A 12,269-nucleotide genomic window follows, 5' to 3' on the forward strand; every position below is an offset into this window, starting at 1 on the left:
CCGCAAGACGAACGCCTCACAAGACGGAAAACCCGCTAGACGAAAGGGTTTTCCGTTTTGGAGGCGCTTCGCAAAACAAATTTCCCTATGGGCTTGCTTCGCAAGACGAAAATGTCTTGCGAGTTCCTGCGGGGTTTTTTCCCCTCCCCCCCTTTTCCTAAGCCCTAAGCCGCTTATCAGCTGATCTGCTAAAAGCCGCTAAACTGCTAATAGCGCTAATCCGCTAAGCTGTCAATGGGCTTGCTTCGCAAGACGAAAAAACCGCTATACGAAGAGCCTCACGGAACGGATTAATTTCGTCTTGCGAGGCACCACTGTAGTATAGTGGCAAGAGAGTTGGAATAGAATGCAGGAGGCCTTTGAATAGGCTAGCCCATGAAGCTCACCTTGGCCCTTCATTACCCCTCAGTCTAACCTAAATAATTATGGGAGGGGGCCATAATTCCAACCCTGAACTCTTTGGAGTACCGGCAGGATGCAAATGAAATTAACCGCCACATTTCTTGCCAGAAAAGCATGGGCACGGGCGTGGAAAAGACCTATTTTGCCATTGTGCTGCTCTTTCCCATCTTAAGTTACGTTGGCGCAAGATAATTTCTCAATGCATGTTGTTGCCACCCACCCTTTTAAAAGTCTGGGTGTTTAAAGAGTGTGGTTTCAGGGTTTTTGTAGGATAGCTTTTCAAAAGGAAACTGCAAAATAAGAGTAACCATCCAAGTAGCCACACACCATGTATACATACAAGATTTGGATTATGAATTAATTCGGATTAGGGAAGATACTTCTACTTTATGTTTCCCGGTAATGAAATTTCTGAAATACAATGTGTGGGGCAGGGGCGGCGGGGGGGGGGGGGTTTGTAGGGATGAAAGAAGAAGGAGAAAGCCTTTCACACAGCACTTTCAATATTAACATCCAGCTCGCCATAGACATGTCGGAGAGCATCGCAATTCAAACTTGCAATCAGCTTTCGGGGGCCGGGCCGGTTTGGAACACATTTTTCTTCCCAGGTCAAGGTTGAATTCCTTGGAACTTCTCTGCAGCGAGAAAGAATAGTGTAAACATGGTGGTAGATGGGCCATAAATCTGAACTGTAATACATGAGTAGGTAACTTGGTGATAGAAAAGATAACCTATGTTTTAAAGAAATGACCTATCCCAAGACGGGGGGGGGGGGTTGCCCTAAAGGGGGGGAATACATCAGAACACCCCTAGAGAATTCACAGCTGTAATTCAGAGGCAAAGTGGACAACCCAAAGCAGAAGAGAATTGTTTAAAGTTAACTGAGAGGCAGTGTGGTATGGTGATGAGAGTGTTGACACCAGGGTTCAGCCATCAAGCTTGTAGGGTAATTTTGGGTCAGTCACTGTCACCTAGCCAAACCTACCTCTCAGGGTTGTTTTGTGGATAAATGAAGATGGGGCAAATCCATTCCTTGAAGAAGAGTGTGCTGTCTCTTATATCAGTGTTCCCCAACCTTGGGCCTCCAGCTGTTCTTGGACTACAATTCCCATCATCCTTGACCACTGGTCTTGCTAGCGAGGGATGATAGGAGTTGTAGTCCAAAAACAGCTGGAGGCCCAAGGTTGGGGAACACTGTCTTATATCACTTAATTATAAGCAAATCTGAAAAGGTATTCTCTCTAACATTGACTTTGTGCTTTGGGAGGGGGGGGAAGGTAAAGGTAAAGCGACCCCTGACCATTAGGTCCAGTCGTGGCCGACTCTGGGGTTGTGCGCTCATCTCGCTTTATTGGCCGAGGGAGCCGGCGTACAGCTTCCGGGTCATGTGGCCAGCATGACTAAGCCGCTTCTGGAGAACCAGAGCAGCGCATGGAAACGCCGTTTACCTTCCTGCCGGAGTGGGACCTATTTATCTACTTGCACTTTGACATGCTTTCGAACTGCTAGGTTGGCAGGAGCTGGGACCGAGGAATGGGAGCTCACCCTGTTGCAGGGATTCGAACCGCAGACCTTCTGATCAGCAAGCCCTAGGCTCTGTGGTTTAACCCACAGCGCCACCCGCGTCCCTGGAGGGGGGGAAACCACCCTTCAAATATCTCAACCCTAGCAAGATGACAAAAAATAACCTGGTCCGTATCCCATAAAAGTGTCCCCCCAGAATATCATTTTGCAGCGAAAATAATAATATGTTATAGAAGACTGGAGGGTGCACTTCCAACAGGACATTGTCCGGAGATAATTTTTTAAAACCCTGCGATATATCCCAAAGGATTATTTTAATTTTTAAATTTATTTTGGCTAATGGAATAAAACTTCACTAATTCCATTTGCCCGGAGTAACCTTAGCGATGGATGATTCTCAGTAATGTGCTAAGCCATCAACAATGACTGGTCATTTATCATCTTCCATCCACAGAAACAAATGGGATTATTATTTAAATAATCTGCTACGATTTGTTTGCTCTGAGTATAATTTGAAGCTTCTATCCAAGCCAAATGAGAACTCAATCAGCACTATGTGTTATTATGTAAGCCCAAGAACCCCAGCTTTTAGAGTGGTACGTCTTTTTCTCAAAGGCAGCTTCTAGTTCTCTTGGTTTCAGAGGAGATCTATTCCACTTGGCAATTGGCACTGGTTTTTTTCCTACCTCGTAGCAAATCGTCACAACTCCTTTGGTTTTGGCGGTTAGGCATTGGTAGGGGTATTGTTATGTAGATGTGTTGGGGGGGAGCGCCATCACCTCCCCCAAATATTGAAGGGTAGTCCGGTAAAGGATTCTGGGGAGCGTGGCCTCATTTGAAGCCTATGGAGGCCAGGGCCTAAAGTGCGCCCCCGAGTGGTGACCCCGGGGGAGTCCCTAGTTGATGTGGATCAGCAGGGCTCCCCCTGCTGGTGTTAACCCTTCCCGGTCTTCAAGCAAACAGGCTGAAGCCGGGTAGTCGGATAGGACCAATGCCTAAGCCAGTACCGCTCATCACCTGTAACCAATAAAGTTGTGGCCAATTTTAGCCCATTAACCTAAAATAATGGTGTCATGTGTCTTTATTTATACTGGGGGGAGGCGGGAACTTGCCATGCAAGGATTGCAACCTTAGATTATCTCAGGGAGATACTATGACAGTGTTATGTTTTATATTGTACCGGCATGCATTGCGTCACTGTAAGTCAGGCATGTCCAAAGTCTGTTTCGGGGGCCTAATCTGGTCTTTCTGTCAGTTTAATCTGACCCCTGGCAGTTTATTTCCTGTGGTAAAGGTAAAGGTAAAGGGACCCCTGACCATTAGGTGACCGACCATTAGGTGGTCGGCCCTTTGGTCGGTCCTCAAGCATGTTCACTTCATCAAATCTGGCCGTCTTTGAAAAAAAATTGGACACCCCTGCTGTAAGTATTCATATTCCTGTGAAAACACAGGTTAGGCAGCCAATGCTATAACCACAGATTTCTTACCTAAACAGCTTTGCGGTTGGTTTCAGTAGACCAGGCCCATCAAGTCGGACCCAGACATCAGTGAGTTTCTGTTTCAGTGGGTTGGCAAATTCCACTATCACTGCCATTTCCTTGCCAACTACCTTTTCCCCAGGAACCTGTGGAAAGGATGCAAATAAAAAATCAGATGAACTTAAATGTGTAAACAAGTATATATTAATGTATATTTAACATGAATGGTGGTTCGTGTTGCATTTGGCTGTCAGTGATTGATCCAAGCAAATGGCTCATTTTGGCTTTCACAAAAATGCCTATGTGGTAGAGGAGGAGGAAGATTGCTATTGGACTTCCAGGCACAGGATGATAACCCTTAGACCTCGCCCTGGCAATACCTCCTGTGTTCTGGCGAGTCTTTCGTCTGACAGGGACAGAAGGAATTAGCACTTTTGAAATAAAAAGGGAAGAAAGAAAAATGCTGTCACACTGCACAATGCATAATTCATGGCAACATCTGTGGTATGTCACATTTATCTTAGCACATGAGAATAAGTCAGTTCAGCCTATGCTTGTTATGGCTTTATGAATTATATTAAACCTTCATTTCTTCCTCCCTGGTCTTTTTTTCTCTTTCTTTTTTTTAAAGAGAGGGATCATGTTCTCTCAGTTGAATCAGATGGCAAGCTGCTCCATGGAAAGAACCAATTTGAGTTTGTATTCAGAATTTCTTACCTCTCCTCCCCTCATACTCACATACACATGATACTCTTTTGACAGAAACCAGGGGTGTCAGGTTTCTTTTCTCCACTAACCATTGATTCCTTGCCCTCATGCTTGAAAAAGACTTTCAGAAAGCAAAGGAAGTGCAGTCATGATGGGTAAGAAAGCTGGCCAGGTAAGTCCAATGGTCTGTTTATTTGGATTTTGCTTTCCATTCAGCAAGTTTACTATTCCTACTTCACAGCAGAAGGAGAGACCTGAGGAATCTAGGAGGCTTAACCCAGGGAAGATTATATATGCCGTTCAGCTTTGGCCATAAATAAATAAATAAATAAATGAAAGGATTATACATTTTTAAAATGTGGTTACTGAAGATACAAGCTCGAAAGCAAAGTTTATTTGACTTATTGGCTTCCTCGGCAAAATGCTCGGAAAAGACACACTATATCATTTGAGGACACTGCTGATCAACATTTGTCCAGGCTAATTAGATACACAAAGGCTGCGGCTGGAGGAGAGTTTTGAACCAACCTTGGTGTTTGATGAGGAGAAGCCATTTCCCATCAAACTTCCAAGATTTTCTGAGCTTGTATTTGTGGGACATAGTGTGCTTCTTTTGGTGCATGCATGCTTCTCATAGCCTGTACGGCTGTTGCCTGAAAAAGTGCTATAGTCACTCTGGTGTGCCCACTCAAGCTATGGTTGAGGAACCTGTGTGTTTTTGCAGATGTTGCTGGATATCCCCTTCCATTATTCCTGACTGTTGGCCATGCTGGCTGGGACTAAAGGGAGTCAACAGCATCTGGAGGGCCCATAGGTTACCAAACCAAAGTATTGCCATATATGAGGCCACCACCTTGCTGAAGTGGATCCAGGTCTGTTCAGTGCCTGGATGGGTGATTACCTAGTAACCACTTGGATGCCATCTTGGGTTCCATTATGCAAGCAAGACAGGATATGCAACCAAAATGAATAATATATTCCCTCCCCTATCAGATTCTGGAGCTTCCTTATCCATCTCACTTTATCTTCTAGTATACCAAGCCCCAATGGGCAGATGAACAGAGACTCAGAATACATCTGGAATCAGAACAGCAGCACTGGTCTCTTTGCTGGGGATAGGTGAATCTGTCAATTCTGATTTCTCCCAAGTTTCTCATTTTTTTTTTTTTCATTCTTAAAGTCAGTTCTTCACATTGCCACATCATTTTCTGAATATATATATTTTTTAAATAAGTCCTCATGAAAATCCACCCGCATTTTTGTGCAAACCTCTCCAGATAGACACATATTCCCCCAAACATAATGCGTTTCTGTATGCTATTTTCACCAGTATATTAATTTTCATGAAGACTTTGTTGGGAATCTGCATACGTGCAGCTACACACACAGAGTCAATTAGAGTTTGGCCGACAGCCAGGGCAATGTGAAGGAGTAAGTCTGCCTGGTGATACAGAGGCATGGAGACAGCTCCATGATTGGTCAAGCTCTCTCATGGGAATAATGATTAATGGCCTACTAACTGGAATGTGTGTTAGTACGAGTTCGAGTTCAGGTGTTGTGAGTCGTGTATGAGAGAGCTAGCTAAAGATCTGTGTCCTGTCCTGTTCCTGTAAATGGTCCACTGTATATAATAAACACCTAACTACAAGTTCCTGGTTCCTGCTTCGTCCATCCTGTCTGCAGTCAAGTTGCCAATTGCTTTCATGAACTCTGTGTTTACTCTGCTAGGTCTGGCTAAGGTCCTGCAACTGGTAAGAAAGTTGCGAAACACCAATAGGTTTTGCCAATAGACTTTACCCCAGGATATGCATTTTTATACAGGTTAGTTGGCTGGAGGACTGCATTGCAAAATCTGGAGCATTTTGAAGGACAGTTGTGTTTCGTGTTCATGTATTGTTTCAGAAAGTGCAAATTAGCTAGGTTGGCCTTTTAAAAATGTGACCTGAATCAAATCGATGCCTGCCCTCCTCAACCTGTTGCCATCCCTGAAACTGACCTTAAGGAGCAGCTGGGGTATTTTCAACACAGTGCTCTTCTGCCTGGCCAGGATCTTCTCCGTTTCTTTGACACGGGCTGTGACAAAGAAATGCAGGGAGGCTTGCTCCAGCAACTGGCTCATGTACTCGCTCGACTTGATTAGCACCTCGACAGTTTGAGCTGACAAGAGGAACAAACAAACAGAGAAAACACAACTGAAGCCTGAAAGCAATATAGTTGCCAGTTATTACTTCCAGTCCTGCTGATGTCGTATTACCCATAGGCCATCAGATGCAATAAAGATGCTGCTCACAGGGAGGGTCAAAGCTTTCAAAGGCACAAGGAAGCTTCCAGTTGTAGAACTGCTGGATTGTTTGCTGTGATCTAAACACAGCAGTGACATGGGGGGGGGGGATACAATGTAGATTTAGATCATTTTTAACCCATGGAAATAAAGCCATTTCTGCAGCTAGGAGTGTCGGTAATAGGAAGTTAGCCCCTGACGCAGAAGGCATTTCATTGGAGAGGCACTTTCCCCTTGTGTAAGGATGGCTCAAACTGGCAATTTCGGTTTCTGTTCTCAAGTTCAGTTTTCCACCTTTCCACACCAGTTTGTGATTTCCTTCCCTTTCCCTTTTTTAAAAAGGTCGTCAGCATTTTAGTGTGAGTTTCTTCCAATGGACACATTTTTCTATGCATTTTTGCCTAGTCTGCACATTTTTGCAAAGCAGCTTCTACTATTTTTTTATTTTTTATTGCTGTTTGCACTATACATGCATTTATGTGTACACTTTACCCCAGTACGTGAATTTTTGTACACACTGCTTGACCAGAGAACCGCACTGCAAAATTCTGAGAATCGCATGTTTTTGGTTTGCGTATTGTTTCACAAAGTGTAAATTAAGTAGTTTCACCCTTAAATGTGAACTTAATCAACTTTCTCCCCCATCCATACCCTTGTGAGGTTTGAATCCCTATGATAGAGGGGGTTTTGTTTTTAGACATGCATCTCCTAGGATGATAATAGGATAGGATTTTTTTTCAGAGTTGAAGAGCTGGTCAGCAGCCACAAAGAGCAGAACTGTGCTTCTGACCTCTAGCTACATTTCCAGATGTAACAAAAATCCTAACCCTTCACACTGAGGCTGCCATGTGAAAAAGATGTGCTGATTCTCCCTCTTTGTTCCACCCACATCAAAATGGAGCCCCAGCTTTCATTCTTATCACTATTCCCAGGCAACCATCTGACCTAGATTTCCAAGACCTGTCAGGAGCTGTTTGATGTGGCCCTTCTGCTGCAAAGGAATTACACAATACCCCTCTAAGTCTTAACCTTAGATGAAACTTAGAAATAGTCATGTCTAACACTCCCTGCCTTCACCAAAAAAAAAAGGGGGGGGGAGTAGATTTGCTATGGCATGAGCGAATCTTATTTTTTCACACTTTGGAAAAGATTGAGTGGGAGAAACATTTCAAGATAAAACCAACAAGGAATCTCATGAAACCTTGAAGATTAACAAAGTTATTGCAGCATAAGATTTTGTAGGCTACATATTATGCCAAAACAAATCTGTCCATTTTTAAGGTGGCTACTAGCCTCTTTTATTATTTTTTGGCACAGCAGACTTGGAAGAATAGCCCTCTGGAAGTCTGAGAAGAAGATTGCAAACCTGACCATCCTAAGAAGTTGTTAAGTATAATTGATTTAACTGAACACAGAGAGAAAAGGAATGTGTATTAATGAAGGTTTAAAATGAAAAATGGCTAAATGTGTATTGCTAACATTGGGGTTTTCCCCATGGTTGTTTTCTAAAGGATTCTGAGCTCCTTAATGGGTTAATGAATAACTGTTGATAGTTTTCTATTATTCTAAACAGTTGTGACCTTAGATCAGGTGACAAAGGTATTAAGTTGCAAATTCACCAACTTGAAAGGGTGGTGCTTGATAGTATTTCTCTGGGGATAGAGAATGTTGTTGCTGTTGTTTAGTCATTTAGTTGTTTCTGACTCTTTATGACCCCATGGACCAGAGCACGTCAGGCACTCCTGTCTTCCACTGCCTTCCCCAGTTTAGTCCAATTCATGTTGGTAGCTTCGAGAACACTGTCCAACCATCCTGTCCTCTGTCGATCACTGCCTTGTCATGGCAAAGGGGCTTGAATAACTCAGAGAAGCTATAAGCTATGCCATGCAGGGCCACCCAAGATGGACAGGTCATAGTGGAGAGTTTTGACTAAACGTGATCCACCTGGAGCAGGAACTGGCAAGCCACTCCAGTATCCCTGCCAAGAAAACTCCATGGACAAAGACAACAGGGACAGAGAATAAAAGGATGCAAATGAAGGGAGAATAAACAGCCAAAGGCCAATGGAGGCTGGAATACAGGCTGGAGAGAGAGAGAGAGAGAGAGAGAGAGACCTTTGCTTATAGGTCTGTTTGGATTATTTCATATTTTCTAAGATGTTGAGTCTGTGCTAGACAGCACAAGACATTGTATGGATATTTTGTGTTGTATCTTTGATGCTTATGTTTTGTTTTTTGAAGAGTTCTGCCAGTAAAAGTTTGAATATTATTTTTATGGAGCTGGACAACGATTCAATCCCAAAAGGAGTCAGTTCTTATGCTTCCAGTTGCTTCAAACTGCACAATATTAATATCTGCAACAGAAGTATGCCATACTGAAGTGGCAGCAAATACAATACAGGCCACATAGGACTGTACATGTAGAGGAGACTCGGATTGTGACCAGGAAGTTGCTAGTTCTGCTTAGGACTGGGAAAGCCAGAAGAGACAACAAGTGTCCTCAAATGGAGTGCCATTACTACTACTACTACTACTACTACTAATAATAATAATAATAATAATAATAAATTATTTATACCCTGCCCATCTTGCTGGGTTTCCCCAGCCACTCTGGGCGGCTTCCAACAGAATATTAAAATACAATAACCTATTAAACATTAAAAGCTTTCCTAAACAGGGCTGCCTTCAGATGTCTTCTAAAAGTCTGGTAGTTGTTTTTCTCTTTGACATCTGGTGGAAGAGCGTTCCACAGGGCGGATGCCACTACTGAGAAGGCCCTCTGCCTGGTTCCCTGTAACTTGACTTCTCGCAGTGAGGGAACTGCCAGAAGGCCCTGTCTGAGACTGGCCAAAGAGCTTCCATTGAGAGAGGGGCAAGATTCTTAGCAACTTTTAAAGGGCTGCTTTCAGTGATAATTTTTTTAAAACAGCCAAATATTTTTAAGAATAATTGTTAGGTTTTCTTCTGTCTTTTATATATCTCACAATAGCTAACAATCATATTGATACTGGTCAAAGAGTCACTTTTAACCCCAGGGAAACCTCAAACTCCATAAGGCCATTTCATAACGTACAGTCTGAGAGTTGCCAGAAAAAAGATAGGCATTCCTGACAAAGACTCCCTTGTGGGGAAAGTGAATGACCCCCCCTTCTCTCCTGAGCAGTGCCTGTGTGCCTACTGTCCTTTAAAAAGCTAAATTTAGCTGAACAGAACTGATAGCCCCTTTGAAGACATCTGAAGTATTCAGAATCTTAAACTTGATTTCCACCTACACAATGCCTTTAATCATGATTTGGAAGACCATGTGCTCAGTTTCTGTTTGAAAATGTGCTTTGCTCCTTTCTTTCCATAACAGCACTTATCATCTCGTGTGTGTGTGTGTGTGTGTTACTGTACCCAAATGCACATAGATCACTGTAGGGTTCCTCTTCATTTGTACCTTATCAAAAAGTCTGGCCAACATGTAACAAGACAGATTGTTCAACTCTGCATTCCATGCATAGGCTATACTAGTGGGTAAGTTGTAGGAGCAATCCAAGCCATTGGCTTTCAGCACCCTCTGCCTCTATGCAAAGAAACGTTTTATGTGAACTGATACCTATTGTCAGGGACCATGCAGAGGAGGAATTGCACTGAGGAAGAATGGTGGGAGCTGCCCTTCCCCCTGACGCTGAATCTTCCCAGGAGCAGGAGGACAGTATAGATTTGGAAAAGTGGTTTGCAGAAGGGCATAGTTCAGAAGGCAGAAGCTGGGAAATACTGGATGGGGAACAGCTAGGAGAAGAAACACGGGAAGAGAGAGGGTTAACAGATTCACAGTCTCTGGACGGCATTCCCTCCCCCCTCACAATCCCCAAGGACACGGAGAGATCAGAGAGTGTCAGAACAGAAAGCGCAGAAGCTACAAACTCAGATTACAAAATGCAGGAGTGACGCGGATTAATAGGGATGGAGGGGAGGGGAGACTTACTTGGGAGCACCACCATTCTAGGGAGACTCTTTCTTTTGTCTCTCGCTGTGATTATTAAAGAAACTAACTGGTAAGACTTTCCTTTCATTTGATCTGCTTATTTACTGCCACAGAGAAGGAAGCCGATTCCCCGAAGCCTGACACCTATGCAAGGCCTTGTGGATGTGAGTACGTCCAACCCATGTGATTTCATCATGATTTTAAGGCTCACTCCCTCAACCCATTCAGAGGTGAACAACTCTGGGGACATCCCCACAATAGCCTGCATTCCTCAGCGTCTTTGCTGCTTTCAGTAATAATAATAATAATAATATTGCAGCAGGTCCCCCATAGGTCACCACAGAGGCACTCCACTACATCAGAGGGCAGAAGGCAAACTTAGATGCAGGTTAGCACTGACGTTCATCAGGGTTTTTTAATGTATTAAAAAATTGGGAATCGTGGCATGGAGGAGAGAACACAGAGCGGCAACCCAGCTCCCTCAGCTGCCATGATCCAGGAGAAGTGGTGGTAGCCGAACTGAGGAGGAGGAGGGAAGAAGACAACAGGCAACATAAAACCTGGAATGAATGGACCTGAGCTTCTGCCTGTATCTGGAAGTGGCAGTGGGATGCTTGGCTCCAGTAGTGGCTGTAAGAATCCTTCTCCCTGCTGCTGCAGCCAATCACCCCAATACTGCTTCCAGAGAAAGACGGAGGCAGATCCATTCTAGCCTTTTTCTTCTGCCTGCATCTGTCTCAGTTTCATGGCTTTGTCTCCATCTGAGCTCCACTCTTCACCTTCCGTGGAGAAAGATCTGTCTGGGTGAGAGGCTGCTTTTGTGGCAGGAAGATGAAGAAACCTTATACTATTTGGGTCAGTTTGGATCAGCTCATTAACTGATTAAAGATTAAAGCTGCTGAGTTTGTTGTTTGAGGAATAAAAATAATGTCTCTTGTGCACAAGTATGTAGGGCGCACCCTAATGAAATGTGCTGTTCATGCCTATGGCAGGTCAGGCTGCATGACACACACAGTTCTGTTCTTCAGTGTGTTACTATTACTCCTTGCCTGCCTCGCACCAGCATCTAAGGCACTCTGCCTAATGGTAGGGCTGGCCTTATACCAGATGAAGACTGTTCTGTTCTAACTGGCTTTTGTGTAATTCTGTCTCTACTGTTTGCTGCTGCTTCCCTTCTGTTGCTGCTAATCCTGAGCTTTTTAAAACCCTTTAATTAAATTGAATTTTTACATGTTGTCAATATATTAAGTATTTCATTATGGAGAGCATATGTATTATATTACAGTTGCTGTAAGATGCTTTGAACATTTTAAATGCATAAAACATTTTCCTTTGGTTTCTTGCATCATGTTCTACTGTGAGCCTTGAAAAAAAGGGGTGGAGCTACATGTTTTAATTAATGACACACCATTAAAATGCAGAAACATATTCTTGCCTTACCTTTCATGGGTTCCAGTTTTACATCAAAACTGTGGTTCTTGAATTCAGCCTTTGGGACTCCAGTATAGAACACAATGTTGCCAGAAAGGTAAGATGTAGCAGTGTACAGATTTGGGGTGTTGTTTCGAAAAGTAATGTTAACAGTGATGTCACTGCCAATTGTTGAGTCTTCCACTGAAAAGTCCATGTCAACCTCCGCGGTAGACACAACATCCTGGGTGTGAGATTTTTTAACACCATACATCAGGGCAGTCTCCAGGGCTAGACGTTCTTCATCTGTGCCTGCAAAACAAATGGAAAATAGTTTTTTTAAAAAGCATGTGAACCACTGGTCATGTTCCCACATCATGCTCAACCGTGAGCAAGAAAGAACCACAGTGAACTCATGTACTCTCCTTCTCCCTGGGAGAAGTGTCTCTCTTTCCCTTTAACCACAGTTTGTCATGTCATTTGCTATGGTAAACTGT

The 12,269-nt window shown here is 43.5% G+C and overlaps 1 protein-coding gene and 1 long non-coding RNA gene across 2 annotated transcripts in view; one reads left to right on the plus strand and one right to left on the minus strand.

Annotated features, from left to right (window-relative positions):
- LOC307221001 overlaps positions 1 to 12,269 on the plus strand; it is a 42,601-nt gene that overhangs the window by 3,313 nt on the left and 27,019 nt on the right. The window lies entirely within an intron of this gene.
- F13A1 (coagulation factor XIII A chain) overlaps positions 619 to 12,269 on the minus strand; it is a 79,291-nt gene continuing 67,640 nt past the window's right edge. The window contains exons 12-15 of the mRNA XM_079984970.1: positions 11,803 to 12,084; positions 6,109 to 6,269; positions 3,414 to 3,550; positions 619 to 1,037 (exon numbers count right to left, since the gene is read on the minus strand). Of these exons, the coding sequence (XP_079841096.1) occupies positions 890 to 1,037; positions 3,414 to 3,550; positions 6,109 to 6,269; positions 11,803 to 12,084 (728 nt within the window). The 3' untranslated portion in view covers positions 619 to 889. The remainder of the gene's footprint in view (positions 1,038 to 3,413; positions 3,551 to 6,108; positions 6,270 to 11,802; positions 12,085 to 12,269) is intronic.

The sequence above is a fragment of the Podarcis cretensis genome (genome assembly GCF_951804945.1).
Source record: "Podarcis cretensis genome assembly, chromosome: 7".
Classification (NCBI taxonomy): domain Eukaryota; kingdom Metazoa; phylum Chordata; class Lepidosauria; order Squamata; family Lacertidae; genus Podarcis; species Podarcis cretensis.